We start from the raw sequence: 21031 nt of genomic DNA, 5'->3' as shown, positions 1-21031 counted from the left end.
GGCTAGACTGGGCCGCAGTTCACCTTGTGCAATCCGTGCCGAGCCGGTGGGAGGATCAGTTGGAGAAGATTCTTCAAAGACATCAAGGTTTGTTTTGCGACGACCTTGGGAAACTCAAGGGCATGGAGGCAAAACTCTTCCTGAAGGAGGGGGTGGTTTCTCGGTTTTGTAAACCACGTTCGGTGCCGTATGCCCTCCGGGACAAGGTCAAGAGTGAACTGGATAGGCTGGAGGCCTGTGGAGTGATCGAACGGGTGTCATGCTCAGATTGGGCCACCCCGGTTGTCACGGTGCTGAAACGGAATGGAGACGTCCGATTGTGCGGGGATTTCAAATCCACGGTTAACCCGGGGCTCAGCGTGGAGCAATATCCACTGCTGTCAATCGATAAAATGTATGCGCGATTGGCGGGAGTCAATACTTCACGAAGCTAGACCTGCGTGATGCATATTTTCACCTGCCGATGGATCCGGGAGTAGCGAGGTTTTGACAATCAACACGTGTCAAGGACTCTATCGATATACCCGACTCTGTTTTGGGATTGCTTCGGCCCCAGCTTTGTGGCAGAAAGCCATGGATCAGGTTTGCATTGGCCTGCCCGCTCAGACCTACCTGGACGATGTGCTCGTTGCGGGGAAAACGGCAGACGAGCACCTTGCGAACATTGCCCAAATGCTGACAAGGCTAGAAGCGTGTGGCCTGCGCTTGAACAGGGACAAGTGCGCGTTCTTCAAGCAGCGCTTGGAATACCTCGGGCACATCATCACGCCGGAGGGGCTGTTGAAAGGTCCTCGGAAGGTGGAAGCGATTCAACACATGCCACCGCCTCGCGACAAGACGCAGCTGCGCTCGTTCAATGGTATGGCTCAGTATTACCAAAGATTCGTGCGAGGGCTCAGCTCACAACTTGCGCCGTTAACACGATTGCTCAGGAAGGACGGGCGCTGGGCTTGGGGGCCTGCACACCAGGCGTCGTTCGACCGCGTCAAGCGGCTGCTCACAGAGGATACGGTCCTCGTGCACTACGAGCCTGCGCGTCCGCTCCTATTGGCATGCGACAGCTCTGCATATGACATCGGGGCAGTGCTCTCCCACAGGATGGACGATGGTTCCGAGCGGCCTGTTTGTTTTGCATCCCGGACCCTGTCCGAAGCAGAGCGGGGATATGCCCAGATCGAGCGCGAGGCTCTCAGCCTCGTCTGGGGTGTGCGGAGGTTTCATCAATACCTGCTGGGGGGGCATTTCACTTTGCAGACGGATCACAAACCGCTTCAATTCATCCTGAGACCCAAACGCGGGGTGCCCGTGGTGGCGGCCGCGCGAATACAGCGGTGGTGTCTGTTTCTTGGTGCTTACGATTATGATATTCAGTTCCGAAGCACTGAAGCATGCTAACTGCGACGGGCTCTCACGCTTGCCGTGTGCGGAGGGTCCAGCTGCGTCTGAGTTGGCTGACCGGGTCGATGTGTTCGCGCTGGGCCAGGTCCAAAGCGGGCCGGTCACGGCCAGACAGGTCGCGGTGGAATCGGCTCGTGATCCGGTGCTCGCCCGTGTCGTCCAGGCGATTTCTACGGGGAATTGGAGCGATCTGCCTTCGACACCGGCATTTCACTCTTTCACGTCACGCTCATCGGAGCTGTCGTTGGTCCAACTGTGTTGGGAATGAGGACGGTGATTCCAACGAAGTTCAGGCAGCGGTGTTTGGAAGAACTGCATGTCAGTCACCTTGGCGTCGTGAAGACCAAGAGTCTTGCTCGTAACCTGTTGTGGTGGCCGGGGTTGGACAAAGACATTGAGCAGTTGGTTAAGCATTGTGCCACGTGCCAAACAGATGCTGATAACCCGCGTCGAGCTTCGGGACTATGGCCTGCCCCAGACAGAGCCTGGCAGAGGGTCCATGTAGATTTTGCGGGGCCGGTTAATGGCAAAATGTTTTTGATTGTAATCGATGCATTCTCTAAATGGCCGGAGGTTGTAGTAATGCAGCATACATCAGCAAACATTGCAGTAGAGAAAGTGCGGACGATCTTTGCTAATAAAGGGTTACCGGAGATCCTGGTCTCTGATAATGGTCCGCAGTTCATCGTGGGTGTATTTTATGAGTTTATGCGCCAAAATGGTATTCGACATCTAAGCTCCTCACCGTATCATCCTGAGACGAATGGGCAAGCTGAGTCGTTTGTTAAGCTGTTGAAACGGGCTTTGCGCAGGGGGGGGGGGGGGTTGCACCTGTGCAGACGGTGGTTGATGTCTTTTTGCTCCATTGCAGGAACGCGATTCATCCTGTCACGGGTGATTCTCCGGCCATTCGTCTCTATGGACGGGCATTGCGGTCCAGACTGGATTTACTGCGACCTGGAGGGTCGGGGAGTGGGGCGGTGTCGCGTCCGACGCGGCTGCGCGGCTTCGATGTGGGACAGCGGGTAATGGTGCGCGATTATTTCCACGGTTCCAAATGGGTGCCGGCTGTGGTCTCTGTGGTACTGGGGCCGGCGAATTGCATGGTGCGGACTGATGGTGGGGATGTGTGGAAGCAGCACGTGGACCAAATGCATGATCGCTGTCCAGCGTCACCCCCCCCCCCACACCTCCCCGGGCCGAACGATGTGGGACCCCCACCTGTAATGTCGCCGGCGCCTGACGTGTCGCCAGGCCCGGATGTGCCGACGCCCAGGGGGTCTTCGACTGATGCTGTCCTACCCGGGGACGTCGGGCAGGCTGGTCGGCCGGGGGCGGTTGTTATTGCGGATGGTGCGAGTCCGGCGAGGGTGTCACCTCGACCGAGCCGGGAGGCGTCTGAGACTGGACTGTCTGGCGGCGCTGCCCGTCCGAGGCGGGTCAGGGTGCGGCCGCGGTACTTGGAGGATTATGAGTGTTGATGGGTTTCAGGTGGTCATGTTATGATTGTCTTTTCATCATTTGACTTGTCATTTTACGAGGGGAGGAGTGTGCTGTATCACGTGATTGAGTTTTCGTATATCATGCCTCGCCCGCGAGGGGTGGCAGGAGTGTACTTCCGGTCGCGCAATAAGGCGGAGTTGATGCTGGCACGCTTGGTTCTCGTGTTCCACTGCACCTCGTACACTCTACCGCTGACAATTATTAATGCATAAAGCCATTAAAACTTTCAACAACACATTGGCACAAGGCAAGCCAATGGGTGCAGGCCAGGAAATGTACAACAAGATCACATTTTAGTGTTGGTCCCGATTTGAGCATTTGTGTTGCGTGCCACGTGGAGACGAGAGGCGTTTGTGACAGCTTGGTGGAAACTAGGATGGAATTATCCATCCAGGATCTGACCATGCAGTAAACCATGTTGCCATAGCATCTACGATTAACAAATCTGAGATTATAAAAAGGTGGTTCAGGACTTGTTTGCAATGGCAAATTTATCTCAGATATGTGAACCATTTTGCGACACGGGAAATGTGGAGAAAAATGTTTCAAAACAGATCACAGTGGCCTTCAACAATGACAAGGCAGGCAGCTATCAGAAGTTAGTAATGCAAACACTGACTGCTCCTGTATCTTCATTGAACTTTCTACAAAACACCATGACCATTACTTAAATTCACCATTGGAAAGCCTTAATGACATTGAAAAAAATATTAAATGAGTAAAGTAAGCAGGAAGCTTAATATCAGTAGCCAATACAACTGCAATTAGTCATGTAAATATCTGTCTTTATCCGAAGGAAAAATAAATAAAGAATTGGTGTGGAACGTGAAAAGGAATATTTACACACACACACACACACACACACACACACACACACACACACACACACACACACACACACACACACACACACACACACACACACACACGTCATAATGATGCGTAATGGCACAAACAAGCATGTTGGACCTTCACCAAAATCAAATCAATTCGTCCCATTCACACACCCAACTTGTCCATCAAACTTCGTCCAAATCTGTCGACAACATTTTGAGACATTGTGGTTATTTATAGTTTTTGGCCATATCTCTCAATGGTGAAGAATCACTTAATAAATTCTCGTATCTTGATTCGGATCTTCACCAAAATCCAATCAATTCGTCCTTGTCACACATCCAACCTGTCCACCAAGTTTTGTCCAAATCCATCCACATTTTGAGATATCGTTTTCACAGACAGACAGATAAACAGCAGTGAAACGAGAACGGCACTCAGAAGAGCACATACCTCCGCCAGGTTGAAGTTTGTTTTGTGTGCCACTGATCGGCCGGATCTGCATTCCTCAACGAAAATATAATCGGCTTGTTCTTGTCACATACCCAACCTGTCCACCAAGTTTCATCTGAATCGGTCCATAACTTTTTAAGATATTGTGCTAGTTATTGTTTTGGCCCAATCACAAAGTGGTGAATAATCATATCAAAAAATTTGAGTGTCCAGCTCGGACAAACTGATTCGATTTTGGTGACTCACACCCAAGCTGTCCACAAAGTTTCGTCTCAATCTGCCCATGACCGAGATATCCTGCTCACAGACAAACAAACAGATAGACTGGGTCAAAAACAACCTCCATCCACCTTCTCCTGTCTTTATCTGTACATAACACTCACTTTGATTGCAAATTAATAAATTAGTCTGCACATTAAATAGCATCCAGAAAACGTTTTGATTGCATCTCACCTGCAGTGCAGACACCATGCCCACTGCAGTTCGCAAGGCACGATGGGGTGTTGCAGTCGATACCTGCCCAGTTGCCATCACAATGGCAGACACCATTGACACAGTGACCATGAAGACAGGGTGGTTGGCAAACTCTCTCTGGAGCACGGACGCACAAAACGGTGGATACAGGTCGCTCACAGCGCCACATGTTCTCATGAGGACTGGGAAGGAAGTGGTGGGCCGACACCAATTTAAAACTAGAGGGGGAGCACTCGGGAGAGTGTAAAACCTCCACCGCCAATACTGCTGGGTCACTCAAGTGAACCTTGTATCTTATTCATTAAATATGATGTCAACAGTGTTGACAGAGTTATAGTTCTTTTCTCCAACTTTTTTTGTGGGGGGGGGGGGTTTAAATCACTTAAAACATGTAGAAATGCAAAAAAAAAGAAAGAAATCGAAATTTTGTTGAAAAAAAAGTTGCAAATTTTTTTTATCTCTAACAATTTCTTTTGGGGGGGGGGTTGGAAATCACTTAAAACATGTAGAAATGCAAAAAAAAAAAAATTTTTTCTCTAAATTTTTTGGGGGGGTTGGAAATCACTTAAAACATGTAGAAATGCAAAAAAAAATTTTCTCTAAATTTTTTTTTGGGGGGGGGACCAAGTCCAAAATCTAATGGCATGATCCTTGGACCATACCTAACCCCCTCCCCCCCCACCAAGTTTCGTCGAAATCCGTCGAGAAGTTTTTCCGTAATACTGTTCACAAACAAACAAACAAACAGAAAGGGGTGAAAACAGTAACCTCCGATCTTTGATGGCGGAGGTTAATGAATGGATGCACAAATGCGGTTCAGATGGGATCTGCATCAGCCCAAAATACAGAGCACTGACACCAAGGGAAATTTTAAGAGAACATTACGTACAACTCATGAAGTAAATAAACATAAAATTGTGAAATTTATTTAGTTTTGATGATATTTTACCACCCATGCTATATTTTAAAATTAAATAAAGAAATAATGGATTACCTTCACAATATTATGCCGACAATAACCCCTTTCAAGCCCTCTGGATATACCATGTGTTTGTGTGGTTATGCAGTCCACATAATGACAACTATTGTCTATACACCTCTATTTCCTCAAAAAAGGATGAACTTGTCACCATCCATTCCAACTCTTACTATGCCAGCTGGCTGGGTGTTAACTCTGCAACAATCAGATTATGGCATTGCAGCAAAGGCATTCTGCAATTGTGTGGATCTGACCCGATCTGAAAGATTTCCCAACTAGGATTTCTGAAACTGGTACATCCTCGCTCCGGGAGCGAGTGATGATCATCTTTCCATTCAATCTCTCATTTTCTATTTCTGTCCCTCTTGGCTCTTCTGACCACTTTCTTGGCCAAGTCTATATATCTCTCACTATTTTAATGGAACAACCTCAATGATTCAGGTTATAGCTGTTCACATGGGCCAACTGGGAAAGATTGCAATCCTCCCCCTCAGAAAAGGATTGGACTACCATCTCCACAGCACTTGATATTGATCCCACCTGGGGATAATTTCACAAAAGCCTGCTTTTCTCATTCATCGGTTTTTCCAACCCTGCATGCAGCATCCTCCCAGCCCTGGTATACTGAATCTTGTGGAGAGACAGTTGCAGTCAAGCAGCCTGCTCTCAAAGCTAACCTGACCGAGGGAAACTTTAGTTAATTCTGTAAGGCTCGCGCCAAGTGTGGTCCATTCTGAAGCATGGCAGAAAACGCACGTCTTGCAAATCTCAAGGCTGAACTCTCTAACCAGTGTCCTTCCTTCAAATCATTGTGTCCCAGGTACATCAGAATAAAACCAATAGTTTATGACTCCTTCCAAAACAAACCCTGTATAATGTATACATATGATCACCACAGATATGAATAGAACGGCACTCCGTAGAGCACATACATTGGCAAGGCTGAACAGTTCACGTTTTGTATCCCACTCATAATCCGGATCTGGATCCAGACCTGAACTAAATTGGAATAGACTTGTTCTTGTCATCTGACCAACTCATCCACATACTTTCGCCTCAACTTGGCCACTTTTTTTTTCAGATATCATGCTATATATCATGTTTGGCCCTATCCATCAACGATGAAGAATCGCTTAAAAAAAAAATTATAGTATCCGGATCACCACCAAAATCTAATAATTTCATCCTCGTCACACACCCAACCTCTCCACCAAATTGCAACCGAATCCAACCACAACTGTTTGAGATATCCTATTCACAAACAGAGAAACAGGGGTGAAAGCATAACCTCCATCCACCTTTGGTGGCGGAGGTTAAAAAAAATAAGTAAATAAACTTTTGCCTATTTTGTAATATTTACTTCGTTTTTTTTATACTTTTTATCCAGTAGTAATTTTTTCATACGTTTTGATCATCACTGAATATGCCAAAAGGAGATTCACTGACCAAATTGAGCTTTATTTGGGAGAAGGGTCCATCCTGCGATTCAGGCACGGGGAGGCCCGACAGTATATCACATGACAACAAACTAATGCTTGTTATGCAGTCAATAAATTGTGTCCCATGCCTTTTGGTAAGGTTGTGTCCACAAAGTGCAATGGGTGTTAATGAAGGTTAAATACAGCAAGTGTCACACTCAAAAATTATATTTTGAAGTTCAAATACATGCACATGTATTAGAATATCCTACCAGGCATCTGATGGGTAGCTCACAAGTGTGCCATTAACAACAAAGGTTGCTGAGCCACCACCATCAAGGTTGATGGCATTGATTACTCCTTGTCTTACAAGAAAATCAGCTAACTCCCAAAGGTTCATCCTGAATGGAAACAGAGAAAAAGTTTACACTTTGTTCAGCTGGGGGGGGGGGGGTAATTTGGCCATTACACAAAGGGGTACAAATCCCTCAAATAGTTTTGATGCAGCAAGGATTACTCAAATAAATTTATACGAGTTACAAATACCTATCCAAATCTGACTCACCTTAACCCCACATACACTCTTTGTTCCGTGTGGTTTATGAAAACCCACAAACAAATGATAAATGGCCTACATGGAAAGCATACGGTACCTGTTACATAATGTTATATTTGAATACTTAAATTGCTGTGTAAGTGATTGTAAGTACTTATGCACTTTATTTATGACATGACTTGGCCAAAACTCAACCAAATAAATTTCGTTTGACAAAATAATTCACGTTCCAAAAAAAAAAATAAAAAAAAGATCAATATGAAAACTATATGTATATGTGGGAAAAAAATTACACACCCAGACGGGGAAAATCGAACCCAGGTCCTCTTATCTGGTGAACTGTACCGGCGCTCTGCCATCTGAGCTATCTGGGTGACACACTAGCTGAGCATGCAATTCTTCCACATATCGAATTGCAACTCTTTCTGCCGCTGCTTCCAGGATGCACAGTGCCAACCATAGGAGCAGTGACAGCCTGTCAACAAGAGGGTCTTCCCCCCAGTGGGGGACAATCCCATGACCGCTATTATTCACCACGGAGGGCGTAGTAATACAATTATAATTGAACAGGCAAACAAATATTTATATGCACACGTGGGAAAAATTACGTACCCAGCCAGGGAATCGAACCCAGGTCCTCTGGTGAACCGTACCCGTAAGATTTGTTTGCCTGTTCAATTATTATTTAATTTGAAAACATTTCATTTGTTAAAGTGTAAGAAACAGATGAGGCTGAAATGCAAATTCAATTGTTAAGACTTTTAAGTTGGGAATACGTAGCATGAAAGTTGTTTTTATAATTATGTTAAATGTTTTTAGATTTAAATGATCACATTCCATGTTGCAAAACTGTGTAAATGAATATTTTGTATATAGGCATTTTGTGATTTGGAGCCAGGACATTTTGCAACTTTGCATTCCTCTCCCACAATCACCTTGTGCCCCTAAGATAAGACAAAATGAGGAGTGTTATTGCAAAGGTACCGCAAGAAAAGGAATGCACCGAGCACCATCTCAGAAGAGACCCGAATTGCTGAGGTGGTGCGATTTTTTTTTTTCCTCTGCGACAAGTAGAGTAGCGGCCTAGACTGAAAAAGGCCTCTATTTTAGGAGATACCCCAACCGGAGGTAGAACCAGCTAAAACTGGTATCATTTTATTCCTCTGGATGTCTAGTTTTCAGAAAATGATGTTGTATTTGCAGCAACTGTGTACAACATGCCAAGTTAACCCCTTCATTGCGGACATCCATGAAAAATTTCCATTTTCAATTATCGTCACATACATTGAAATGAGCCAAGTTAAATTCAACCAAAGTTCTTTATTTTAATTTATTTGGTGTAATAGACAGCAACAAGGCATGTCTTGCCAATTACATCAGTGAATACATTGTAGATCATGCAGAGGAGTACATCCCACATGATAAATGTATCATTTTGGCAAGGGGATTTACTGATAGAAAACTTGTGAAGGCTGTGATCTCAACAGGCATGACATACTTGGAGAGCCTCTACTCCAACCAAAAGGAAGCAGACACGAGGATGATTCTCCATGTGTGCAGTCTCTCCCAGGGCAATGGTCGCCTAATTATCCGCTGTGATGATACCGATTTCCTAGTCCTTCTCGTGTACTACCAAAGCAGAGGACAGCTAACTGACCAAGTATTCATGTATGCTGGACATTCTGGCAAGGAGCGGTACATCCCAGTTCATGAAATTGTGGACCAACTTGGTCTGACAGTTTGTGGTAGCCTCCCTGCTGCTCAAGCTTTGACAGGATGTGATACGATGTGTTCAATGAACAGGATCGGCAAGAAGACTGTCAATGTTTTTGACAAGTTTGGAGTCGGCAGTCTCGCAGATTTGACAACCTTTCATGAGAATGATGGGAACGTTTCACAGGTGTTTGCATTGTTGCTGTACGGAAAGAAGGGAAAAGATGTCCAAACTCTAGATGAGATGCGCTTCCTAATGACGTCGTCGACGGACAAAGCAGCTTCAATGCTTCCGCCCACGGAAGATGCGTTCAAACAGCATGTCCTGCGTGCTAAGTACCAGTTTAGGATCTGGTGTAACAGTCATATTGCGAACCAGGAGGAGCTCAACCAGTTGGTCATGGCTGGAGTGCTTGTGATGATGGAGGCATCACACAGACCATGTTCTCAAAGCCACCGGCTCCAGTCGAGGTGCGAAACCTCACTCACTTGTACTGCAAAGATAAGGACTGCTCCAATGGAAGGAAGTGTCATTGTCAGCTTGCTGGACTTGATTGTATTGATGCCTGTTCATGCACAGTGTCAAAATCAAAATAACACACCAGCAGGACAGGATGAAAATGAGAGCGACACGTAGACACAGGTGCCAATTTTAGGCACTGTCGCAAACCAGGGGTAACATGCCACACTGTATCAATTTTGCCTCTCTCAATGTCAGTTTTGCATCACTGGGGTATGCAGGAAAAGGAATAGAAGTTGGTCTGACACTGAAACATCATCTGTTAGGGGTAGGATTTGGGACGATTTGTCCGACGCGACCAAAAGTCACAAACTTTTCAGTTTTTTTTACTCTCCAACCCTTGGATTAGCTCCAAACCCCGTTGAATGTGTTGTCTGGTCTCTTACACAAAAAAAAATTAAAATAAAGAACTTTTGGTTGAATTTAACTTGGCTCATTTCAATGTATGTGGTGATAATTGAAAATGGCAATTTTTCATGGATGTGCACAAGGGGTTAACTTGGCATGTTGTACACAGTTGCTGCAACTACATCATTATTTTCTGAAAACTAGACATCCAGAGGAATAAAATGATACCAGTTTTTTAGCTGGTTCTACCTCCAGTTGGGGTCGACCTAATTTTCTTGGGCTGAACCGCGACTCTAAATATGTAGCCTCGCCTTGGCAACGTGTGGTCCTTGCTGCAGAAATGGGATGTGGAGATTCTTCCACCCACTCCATATTCTCCTGACCCGTAGCCATATAATTACTCAGCTCACAATGTTCACACACACTGAACATGTCTCACACATTTTTAGTTTGGATTCCAACCTTGTCAATAAGCTATGGACATGCTTCTGATCCGCTCTCAGCAATGGTTGGATAGATACGTCATTCTCAAACAAGAGGTGAGGACTGTCTCCCTGGACATATCTTGGACATTCGACAGTCTGGCATTCTGGTTTGCTTGCCTAGCTCTGTCTGTGGCATAGAAGGCTGCCTACATTCTGGATGCCCTCCACTCATGCAGTAAATGTGTTCCAATCATTGGAACCCTCTCCTCCCCTCTCCCAGTGGAGGATGGAGTTCCCCAATGCAGTGTTGTGGGCCCTGTCTTATTCGTCATCTATATTGTTATGAATTTCGGTCCGCCGGGCGTGCGATCGGCCACGTAACTCAAATTGCGACCGCGTTGCCCACCGGAACGGACAATTCAGTCGTGAGCCTCCTTGGAGCTACCGCCAGGAGCTAGTCATGGGTGGGTCTTTCGACCCCACCACAATCGTGCCAATTGGCCACCCGCGCAGGATAGGGTTGTTCGCCAAACTTGACCTCCCCAAGTACCTGCGCGGGTAGTTAACGGGGCGATCGTACCTCGTCGCTGGCCAGCCTAGGACACGAACCGCTTAAGCGGTCCGTTCCGTGCTTCAGTGATAACAGAGCGGTGTTATCGCCGGCCCCGACGGACGTGATTATTTACCGGGTGCTTACACCCTTCTACCAATTCCTTCCGTGAAGCAAGATGGAACTTTCAAACAAGGGAAAGGACGCAACGAAACGGGGAACAGTTTAACAAGCACATTTATTGCACACTCAGACAAGGCACGTATTTACAGCCATACAGTAAATCATGCACGCACACGGTGAAAGCAATGAAAGGCAAGCAAAGGCAGAGTTACAACCGAATACGAGCAATGAGAATGTACATGCACAGTCACTTACACAGGTCTACTTTACAAGACGGCGCCAACACATGCACTTACACAAAAGCAAAGGAAAAAGCCACCCTCAAAGGCAAGGGTGGCGGACAGGTCTGTGGAACCTGGATGAGCGGCCAGGTCCACGAGACCGAAGGGTCTTACCCGCGCTCTCGTGGCGCGATGGCGGGCAAGCCGCAATGTCAGCGTAGCTGCGCCTGGCTTCGTGCCCTGGCGTGGCCGGTGAGCTCTCTCCAGCGTTCGGCCCCCGTCTGCTTCGAGCTCAGTCTCCAGACTCTGCCCCACCGACACTGCAGCCATCTGCCTCTTCGTGCTCCGTCCGGTTCTCCGACCCCTCCAGACTGCCACTCCACAGACTCCAGACCCGACTTGACTGCCGCTTGATTGCCCTCGACTTGACTGCCACTCTCCAGACTTGACCACCCCGTGACTGCTGCTGCCACTCCACTGCTCCCACTTGACTGCCGCGAGCTGCGTTGTGCTCGCGCTTATATAGGACGAGGGAGGAGCGTATATGCAAATTTGTGGATCACAGCGGGTTCGGAGGCGGGGCACAACACCTGATACTCAGCCATTGGATGGATGCAAAGTGGGCGTGAATCATTCCTGATCCGCTTTGAGGCGAAAGGAACCCATTCACAACCCGTGGACGACGTGTGGTAGAAAGGCGGAGGTGGTGGGAGTTTGCTGTGGTGGTTTGGGATGGGTGTTGGTGGTGGCGATTTGGTTGCTGCCAGGCGTCGTTTGAGAATGGCGGTGAAGCGATGTTTGCGGGGTGGAGTTGTGGAGGTAAAGAGGCGAAGGTGGTGGTGGTTGAGTTGTAGTTGTTTGGGAATGATGTTGGTGGTGGCGATTTGGTTGTTGGGGGATGATTGGTCCAAAATAACGATAGAGAAAAGAAAAATGGCTAACTCAAAGGATCGCAGCCCTGTGAATACGGAAATGCCCTCTAAACAACAGTGGGGAAATCTAACTTCACATATACTTATCGTCATAACTGATCTAAGGTCCTTTATGGTGGTCTGCGAATTTCCACAGCCGTAACACTATCCCCTCCCCTTTTTACAGACTCGTCCCGAGTCGCCGAATTTTCGTGTGCCATCATGTGAAAGTTCTCTCCTAATACAGTTTATCTTCGGATCCCTGAGTGCGACATTCATGGTATTAGTGTCCCCAAAATAAATAACCTACGGGCTGAGTAACTAACTTAACAAACCCACTCATACGGACGACTTAAATAAAATGCCGGCGCTAAGACATACATGCCGGGGGCGCACTCATATACAATACACAACTTAACCTTATAATTTTACACTAAACCATGGCCCAGGATCGATGGACTCTGCAAAGAGAAAAAGTTAGCAGGGAGCCAGGCTGCTCGCACGCAGTCTCTGGCTCATGCAACGCAGGTGATAAGGAACGTGGCCGGCTGCTCACGCGCAGTCCATGACCTCCTCCTCGGAAATGGACGCAGCTAACACAACGACGCACGAGCTGCGCAAATGCAGTCTCCGTGTCAGCTTAAGTGACACACGCAATGAACGATGCACGGGCCGCTGGTGCAGACCCGTGTTGCAGCTGCCATCAGGGCAGTCCCTGCAAATTTGCGCGGTGATCCTAGCGCACATGGCATTGAACAAAAAGGGGGGGAGGGGGGAAATGCAAAACAGAACGGGGCTGGTGGACATGGGCAGTAGGCATGGATGGCAAAGGTGGGCAGGCAAGGCATGGCAAAACAGGGCTGCTGTAGCAAACGCAGCCGGCAGATGAAATGGCCGGCACAGGCCTTGTCGCAAACACAGCCGGCAGATGAAATGGCCAGCACAGGCCTTGTCGCAAACACAGCCGGCAGATGAAATGGCCGGCACAGGCCTTGTCGCAAACACAGCCAGCCAATGAAGTTGGCCAGCCTTTGCCTTTCAGTGGAGGGAGTGCGGTGGTGCTGGCCACTCGGAAGGCAGGCTTGGACCTACCTACTGTCTCCCTCCCAACCTATCACCTTTGCCAGTCTCTGTCCATACCCACCCCCTTAATTTGTAAAAACCAATTTTGCTCCAACTTATTTTTTGGTTTTTATTTTTACTTCCCCCTCTATAACTCGTCTCCTAACCCCCTTTATCGTCCTTGTTCGGCTGACCTATCGTCTCCAAGCCTACTCCCAACCCCTACGTTCCCTTCCTTTTGGGGAATGAGGGAGACCTAGCGTCCTGTGTCGAGGCCCAACTCAAACCTCAGGATGGCCTCCTCAGATTTCAGCGATCTCCCCAGAGTGGGTCCAGCGGCCCAAAACGAGAGCAAAGGAATGGATGGTGCGGAGGGGTACACTTCCTATCTACCCTATCCATTTAACTTTTGAACTACCCCGGGGCTTTCAACAAGCGCCTCTCGCTTAAACTATTGGTTCTAACAACCAGGATTCCCGTCGCCTGTGTTGGTGTCCTCACAATTTTGGGCCTTGCCCCCCAATTTTCTGCCCGTGCTCTCACACAGTTTCGTGGCTGCGACGCGTGGCTCCCTTGGCAGGAACTCCCCTCTGCCGATTCTCCTACAATGGCACCCCTGGGCACTACACTACCTCCAAGCCTACCAGCTCCCTAAAACTGGGGAGTGCCCTCTCTGGAGACTCCCCTCAATGCCCACATGGCGTGATGGCGCCCCGGGTCCCTTTCCAAGGATCGCCCGTGCCCAGTACACTGCCCCTGTGGCATATGGCGACCTGGGCCCCTGCATCATGCGGGCGCACCCGTGCCCACTACGCTATCCCGGCCCCCCATGGGCCCTTGGCCTACCGCGGCCGACTAGCCCGGTGCCCGGGGTACCCACTCAGCGATACTCACCGTTCGCAGCCACGCTCCCAGCCCGTCAACAGGGCTCCTGCACCCCTCCAAACGGGTATCGAGCCTACTTCCCCACCAACAACAAAACGACCTCCACTTTTCAATTTCGCTCACCCACTAACTAACGTTATTCTGACCCCGGGGTCCTTTGGGCGGGAATTACTCCTCCCCCCAATCACTCATTGCACCATGCATTCCCCATTCACTCCATTCACACAGACCCGCTGGCCTCACTCACTCATCAAGTTTCCACTTCACAACTCTACAACACCCATCGCTGAATTCTGCCATCCTGCCATCCTGCTCACTACTTCCCCTAACTACTTCGTGCTCCCTCGTCATCCCTTACAATACAGCACGTTCCATTTAACCTACGTAGCTAAGCTACGTCCCCTCCACACACTCAAAAGTCTGTCTCTGTCCTCCAAAATCCAAAATCCATTTCACTTCCTCAATCTCATCTAAATTCCTCTACCTAATCCATTCCACGGGCCCCATGAGGACTTCCCCCTGCCCCATGAGACCGGTCAAGCTAAACTAACCCATCCCCCTAACTGGTTGTATCCTGTGCCATGGACTCGGGGATCTTCCACACCTTGCCTGGGAATCCTGTTCACCCGAAAGCGAGGCTTGCTTTTGTTTTTTTATGCGCGCGCACCAACACGGCAACTCGCAACCTGCGCTTTTTCCCCGTGACGTCATGGCAGCTGTTCGCGTACCTCGTCCCTCTTGGATGGCACCATCCGGCAGGGATTCACCCTCCTGCCGGATTCCAACCATACATGCAGCCATGACGTCACCTCAAAAAAAACAAGCCTCACGTTTCGAGGGGTTCCCCACACGAACACATGTGCTCTGCCCGTCCGTGACCTGCGTCGTGCGCTATGCGAACAGAACACACTGCGCAAGCCACATAGAGCTTCACACACACGCTCGCGTGGAGAACCCGTCCGGTCCAAATCCGTTATCTAGCCTACCTTTTGTCCGTCCGCGGGATCGGCAACATCCACCGCTGGCGTTTCCAGACCGGGCTTCACTCCCGCAGCCGCGCACGTGGCGGCCTCGTGCGAAGCATGGCCCGAACCTCGCACTCGCTGCTGGGTAAACCCGGCACGGTCCCCATTACAGCTGCGGCCGCTATCCGGCCTTTGTCCATCTGTCGCCGTCGTCTCCGTCGCAATCTCGCGCTCAAGCTCCATTCCACACACGCACTCCTGTGTGTCACGAGACTCACACACCTCGAGATGGCATTCACACCGGGACATGCAGTTGCGTGCTCCCGCATGCCGACCATCATCTCCCTTAGGTACAGCGACCTCACACACGCTGTCCCTTTCACACACCGTGCTTTACTCACGTGCATCATACCACTCACATACGCGGTGACACTCACGCGCGGTGTCACTCATACACGGGCTTCCACTCACACCTGGAGTGCTGGGAAGCACGCACCCCGGCACACTCGTGACCACACCACTCACACACGGGGGCGCACTCACACACCGGGACAACCACACTGGGGATTCGCGCCACCACAAGGGGTCCCGGGGTCTCCATACCCCCCAAGCTGCACGTGCACCTGTCCACAGCACTCGCCCCCTCTAAGCCGCTTGACACGACCGAACCCACTTAGTCAAGATCAGCTTCAAGGGAGCATGGAGTCTCCCTCCGTTCCTGAAGGAGGCTATCGGGCTGCTTGCACCGGGTCACGACAGTCCGCCAGCTCGCCCCCATTAAGCCTCGCTAACTCCATGTGTGTGTGCTCGTCCTTAACCCCGTCTAATGCACCCTCTATCTCCCGTGTCTCTGCCAACTCGGTCACCTCAAGCATATTAGTTTCTTCCTGGATCTTCGTCTCTGTTGATTTTTCAGACGTCGTCACCTCGTGTCTCGTCTTACACGTTTCAGTCACCCGGGCTCCCGTTATTTCCACTGTCTCCATTTTCAGGGTTTGCCCCAATTGTTGTTTCATCCGACGAGTGATGTCAATCAAGTCCAGCATCACTAACATTATTCCCTGTGGTGCTGTCACACATTCCACCTCATTGTGCTGTTCTACTTCCTGGCTCCTTTTGAGTCGTTCATCCTCTCGGAGCTTTTTGAGTTGTTCGTTCTCTTTCCGGAGTTTTCCATCTCTGTGGACTCAAATTTTGCTCTCCCCTCGAGCTGGTTAATTTCAAACTCGTATAGTTTTTGTTTTCTCTCCCACTGTTCCTCATGGTTTTAAGCCTCCAATCTCATAGTTTCTTTCAATTGACTGATTTCTCCTTCCTGCTTCATTCCTTGCTCCTTCACTTTCTCCTCATACTCCAACCTATTTTTTTCCTTTTGTCTTTCAGTTTCAAATTCACTCTGTTTTCTATTCCACTGTCTTTCCTGTTCCTCATTCTGCAATCTTGTTATTTCCTTCACCGTCGTCCTCAACTGCTCTTTTGTCTCGCCCTCGTGTGTTTCTATTCGTTTCTCCAGTTCCACTGTCTTTTCTTCAGCTCTCCGCTCCATTTCCATTATTTTTTTCTTAAGTTGTTTTAATTCCAAATCGTGCTTCCATTTTTCTTTCTCGAGCTCGATTGTCCATTCTTCTTTTAATTGTTTCTGAAGCCCGACAATGTCCGCCTGCCTCGTCCACTTGGTTTGAAACGGTTGTTGGGAGCGCTCGCCTCTTGTCATGCCTTTCGTTGCGCCAAAAAATAGCCGCCTGCTCCGTTCTGCGCTGAGGTGCAATCGTGCCGCCATTGTGCGACTCAGTTTGCAGGCAAAGTCCGTGCTCAGTATATGAGGGTGAGCTCCCCCAGAAAGAACCGTCCTGGGCCATGGATTCTACATTACTACACATTCATTTCTACCCCCGGCACCCACTCGCCTTGAAACTCCATCTTATTTCTCGGAAGGGATTAATTTAGCTTTGCTCGTAATTTGGGGGAACGGGAGGGGGGGTTGCTTCGCACACCCCTGTTCTGATCCCCGTAAATTTAGTTGGTGACCGAGGTGCATTTGAATCCCACTCCTGACACCAGTGTTACGAATTTCGGTCCGCCCGGCGTGCGATCAGCCACGAAACTCAAATCGCGACCGTGTCGCCCACCGGAACGGACAATTCAGTCATGACCCTCCTTGGAACTACCGCCAGGAACTAGTCACGGGTGGGTCTTTCGACCCCACCACAATCGTGCCAATTGGCCACCCGCGCAGGATAGGGTTGTTCGCCAAACTCGACCTACCTAAGTACCTGCGCGGGTAGTTAACCGGGCAATCGTACCTCGCCGCTGGCCGGCCTAGGACATGAACCGCTTAAGCGGTCCGTTCCGTGCTTCAGTGACAACCGAGCGGTGTTATCGCCGGCCCCGACGGACGTGATTATTTACCGGGTGCTTACACCCCTCCTACCAATTCCTTCCGTGATGCAAGATGGAACTTTCAAACAAGGGAAAGGACGCAACGAAACGGGGAACAGTTGAACAAGCACATTTATTGCACACTCAGACAAGGCACGTATTTACAGCCATACAGTAAATCATGCACGTACACAGTGAAAGCAATGAAAGGCAAGCAAAGGCAGAGTAACAACCGAATACGAGCAATGAGAATGTACATGCACAGTCACTTACACAGGTCTACTTTACAAGACGGCGCCAACACATGCACTTACACAAAAGCAAAGGAAAAAGCCACCCTCAAAGGCAAGGGTGGCGGACAGGTCCCTGGACCAAATGTGCGTGGAACCTGGATGAGCGGCCAGGTCCACGAGACCGAAAGGTCTTACCCGCGCCCTCGTAGCGCGATGGCGGGCAAGCCGCAATGCCAGCGTAGCTGCACCTGGCTTCTTGCGCCTGGCGTGGCCGGTGAGCTCTCTCCGGCGTCCGGCCCCCATCTGCCTTTACAGTCTGCTTCGAGCTCCGTCTCCCGACTCTGCCCCACCGACACTGCCGCCGTCTGCCTCTTCGAGCTCCGTCCGGTTCTCCGACCCCTCCAGACTGCCACTCCACCGACTCCAGACTGCCACTCTCCAGACTTGACTGCCCCGTGACTGCCGACGCACTGTTGCTGCCACTTGACTGCCGCGAGCTGCGTTGTGCTCGCGCTGATATAGGCCGAGGGAGGAGCGTATATGCAAATTTGTGGATCACAGCGGGTTCGGAGGCGGGGCTACACCACCTGATGCTCAGCCATTGGATGGATGCAAAGTGGGCGTGAATCATTCCTGACGAGCTGAAACCCCGTCACAGACTGATTCCGTTCATTCAACCACCCTCACCAGCTCACACACACTCGAGGGACATGGACTGGACAGGGTGTGCTTGCCCCTGCCGACTCATCCCCCGCCCCTGCCCCATTCCCCCCCGCCCCTGCCCCATTCCCCCCCGCCCCTGGCCCAATCAATTTGCTTACCCCCGCCCCAAAATGTAATTACCCCGGCCCCGCCTCTTCACTCCCCGCCCCCGTTTCTTGATTCCCACCCCACTTGCCCCGGGCCCCCACCCCCCTGGTCCACCCCCTCACACTCAACTCCGCCTAATTCAACCCAGCCCCCGCCCCATTTCCCCCTGTCTCCCGGTTTCAATTTGCTTACCTTGCCCCCCCGCCTCTTCACTCCCTGCCCCCGCGTCTTCATCCCTCGCCCCCGCCTCTTCACTCCTCGCCCCCATCTCAACGAAAAGTGTTTATTCTGCTTCAGAGTTGAAAGTTGACTATTGCCACGATGTGCGATGCACTCTTACAGGTACAAAGTTTCAGTCCAGGTCACAGTACCGAGAAAAACATGACACGACCTCTAGGAGGAGCACAACATTGGTCCTTCAGTATTAATATATAGAAGATAGATCGATAAATAGAAGATAAAAGATACAGTAGACGCCACTTTATAAATCCACGGTTATAAAATCCAACCGCTGATTGTGACCAAAATGAGTTGGAATGGAATTTTACATCGAGAAATCGGCCGTTTAATAAATCCACCTGCTTGGCACGTGCTCGGGCTCAACCTAAGCTTGATGTCGTATGTGCTGCCGCAGAGTGAAAAAAAAAAAAAAAACCAACAACAACAGCAACTGGTGACGGACTTCGAATCCCGCCACCGCTCGAATCCCTCCGACCCCGAATCCCAATAGCCAAGGGAAGAAAGCGACGACGAACCCGAGCCGATGCCAACAGTGGCAGAGATGCGGACGGCACTCGCCAAATTGGACAGGGGATTGCAGCTCTCAGGTTTTGCCCATCCCGATTTCCTCCACACGACGGATTCAATAAAGGAACATTTGTGCAAAACCTTCCCTCCCAAGCAAGCGACCTTGGAGAGATTCTTTTGAATAATCCCCTTGTCACCGTTTGATAAATCAATGTTTTTGTAGAATAAAGCAGTGTTTAACGACATTCGCTTTTTGTCTTATCTATCCAGTAGGTGGCTGAAAATAGGTTCTCCGCTTTTTAATAAATCCAGCCGGTTAATAAATCCAAACGGCGTGGTCCCATGGTGGATTTATAAAGCGGCGTCTACTGTACAATGTTTGTTACTTTTTTTGTGTCAAATTCACATTCTGAGGTAGTCACCATGTGCAGAAGAGGATTTTACATTGCAGACGCTATTTGAGGAGTGGAATTAGTAATTACACCTCTCAGCAGTAACGTTCTGACGACGGACGTAATGGCATCAGCCAATAACCGATGATGTCATGACGTCCTGACGCCTCTCAGCGGTGACGTCACACGTCGCCATGTAAACGAATGTAAAACGAAAAGTGTTTATTCTGCTTCAGAGTTGAAGTTTGACAATTGCCACAATGTGCGATGCACTCTTACAGGTACCATGTTTCTTTCAGTCCAGGTCACAGTACCGAGAAAAACGTGACGCGACCGCTCGGAGGAGCACAAAATTGGTCTTTCAGAATTAATATATAGATCCGCTTTTCGAGGCGAAAGAAACCCATTCACAACCCATGGTACGATGTGTGGTAGAAAGGCAGAGGTGGTGGGAGTTTGCTGTGGTGGTTTTGGAAGGGTGATGGCGATTTGGTTGCTGGCGGGCGTCATTTGAGAATGGCGGTGAAGCGATGTTTGCGGGGTGGAGTTGTGGAGGTAAAGGAGGCGAAGGTGGTGGTGGTTGAGTTGTAGTTGTTTGGGAATGATGGTGGTGGCAATTTGGTTGTTGGGGGATGATTGGTCCAAAATAACGATAGAGAAAAGAAAAACGGCTAACTCAAAGGATCGCAGCCCTGTGAACACGGAAATTCCCTCTAAACAACGGTGGGGAAATCTAACTACACATATACTTATCGCCATAACTGATCTGAGGTCCTTTATGGTGGTCTGCGAATTTCCACAGCCGTAACACTATAAAAGGACCTCTCAGATACCCTGGAAAGCCCTTTCATTTTGCAGATGACTCCACATTGCGATACAGTAGCCCCATCCCACTGCCTGGGTAGCAGGTAGGATGGGAGGTACGTTGCCCTCACATAGCAGTCAAGTCGGTGGTCTCTGTTTTCTGCCAGCTATTCCCGATGCTTCCGATCCTTCAGTCCTGTAAACCTTCATCTACTCCAGGATGCATGCATTCTTCCAGTAACACTCTCCTGGTTAAACTTCCAAAATCCAGGCTGACTGCACAAGTTTACTCGATTCCTCACTTCTCCCATCAATGAAGCAATCTTCC

The 21031-nt window shown here is 49.4% G+C and overlaps 1 protein-coding gene across 3 annotated transcripts in view; it reads right to left on the bottom strand.

Annotated features, from left to right (window-relative positions):
• NAGPA (N-acetylglucosamine-1-phosphodiester alpha-N-acetylglucosaminidase) overlaps positions 1 to 21031 on the bottom strand; it is a 54110-nt gene that overhangs the window by 5121 nt on the left and 27958 nt on the right. For 2 of the 3 annotated variants that reach the window (XM_085890384.1, XM_085890383.1), the window contains exons 6-7: positions 7332 to 7460; positions 4642 to 4844 (exon numbers count right to left, since the gene is read on the bottom strand). In XM_085890384.1, coding sequence (XP_085746510.1) covers positions 4642 to 4844; positions 7332 to 7460 — 332 coding nt within the window. The remainder of the gene's footprint in view (positions 1 to 4641; positions 4845 to 7331; positions 7461 to 21031) is intronic. The other variant, XM_085890385.1, reaches the window with a different exon arrangement.

Source organism: Eptatretus burgeri, chromosome 7 (assembly GCF_056783735.1).
Source record: "Eptatretus burgeri isolate ZD-2024b chromosome 7, Ebu_testis_v1, whole genome shotgun sequence".
NCBI classification, from domain to species: domain Eukaryota; kingdom Metazoa; phylum Chordata; class Myxini; order Myxiniformes; family Myxinidae; genus Eptatretus; species Eptatretus burgeri.
This window is presented reverse-complemented; position numbering and strand designations above follow the sequence as displayed.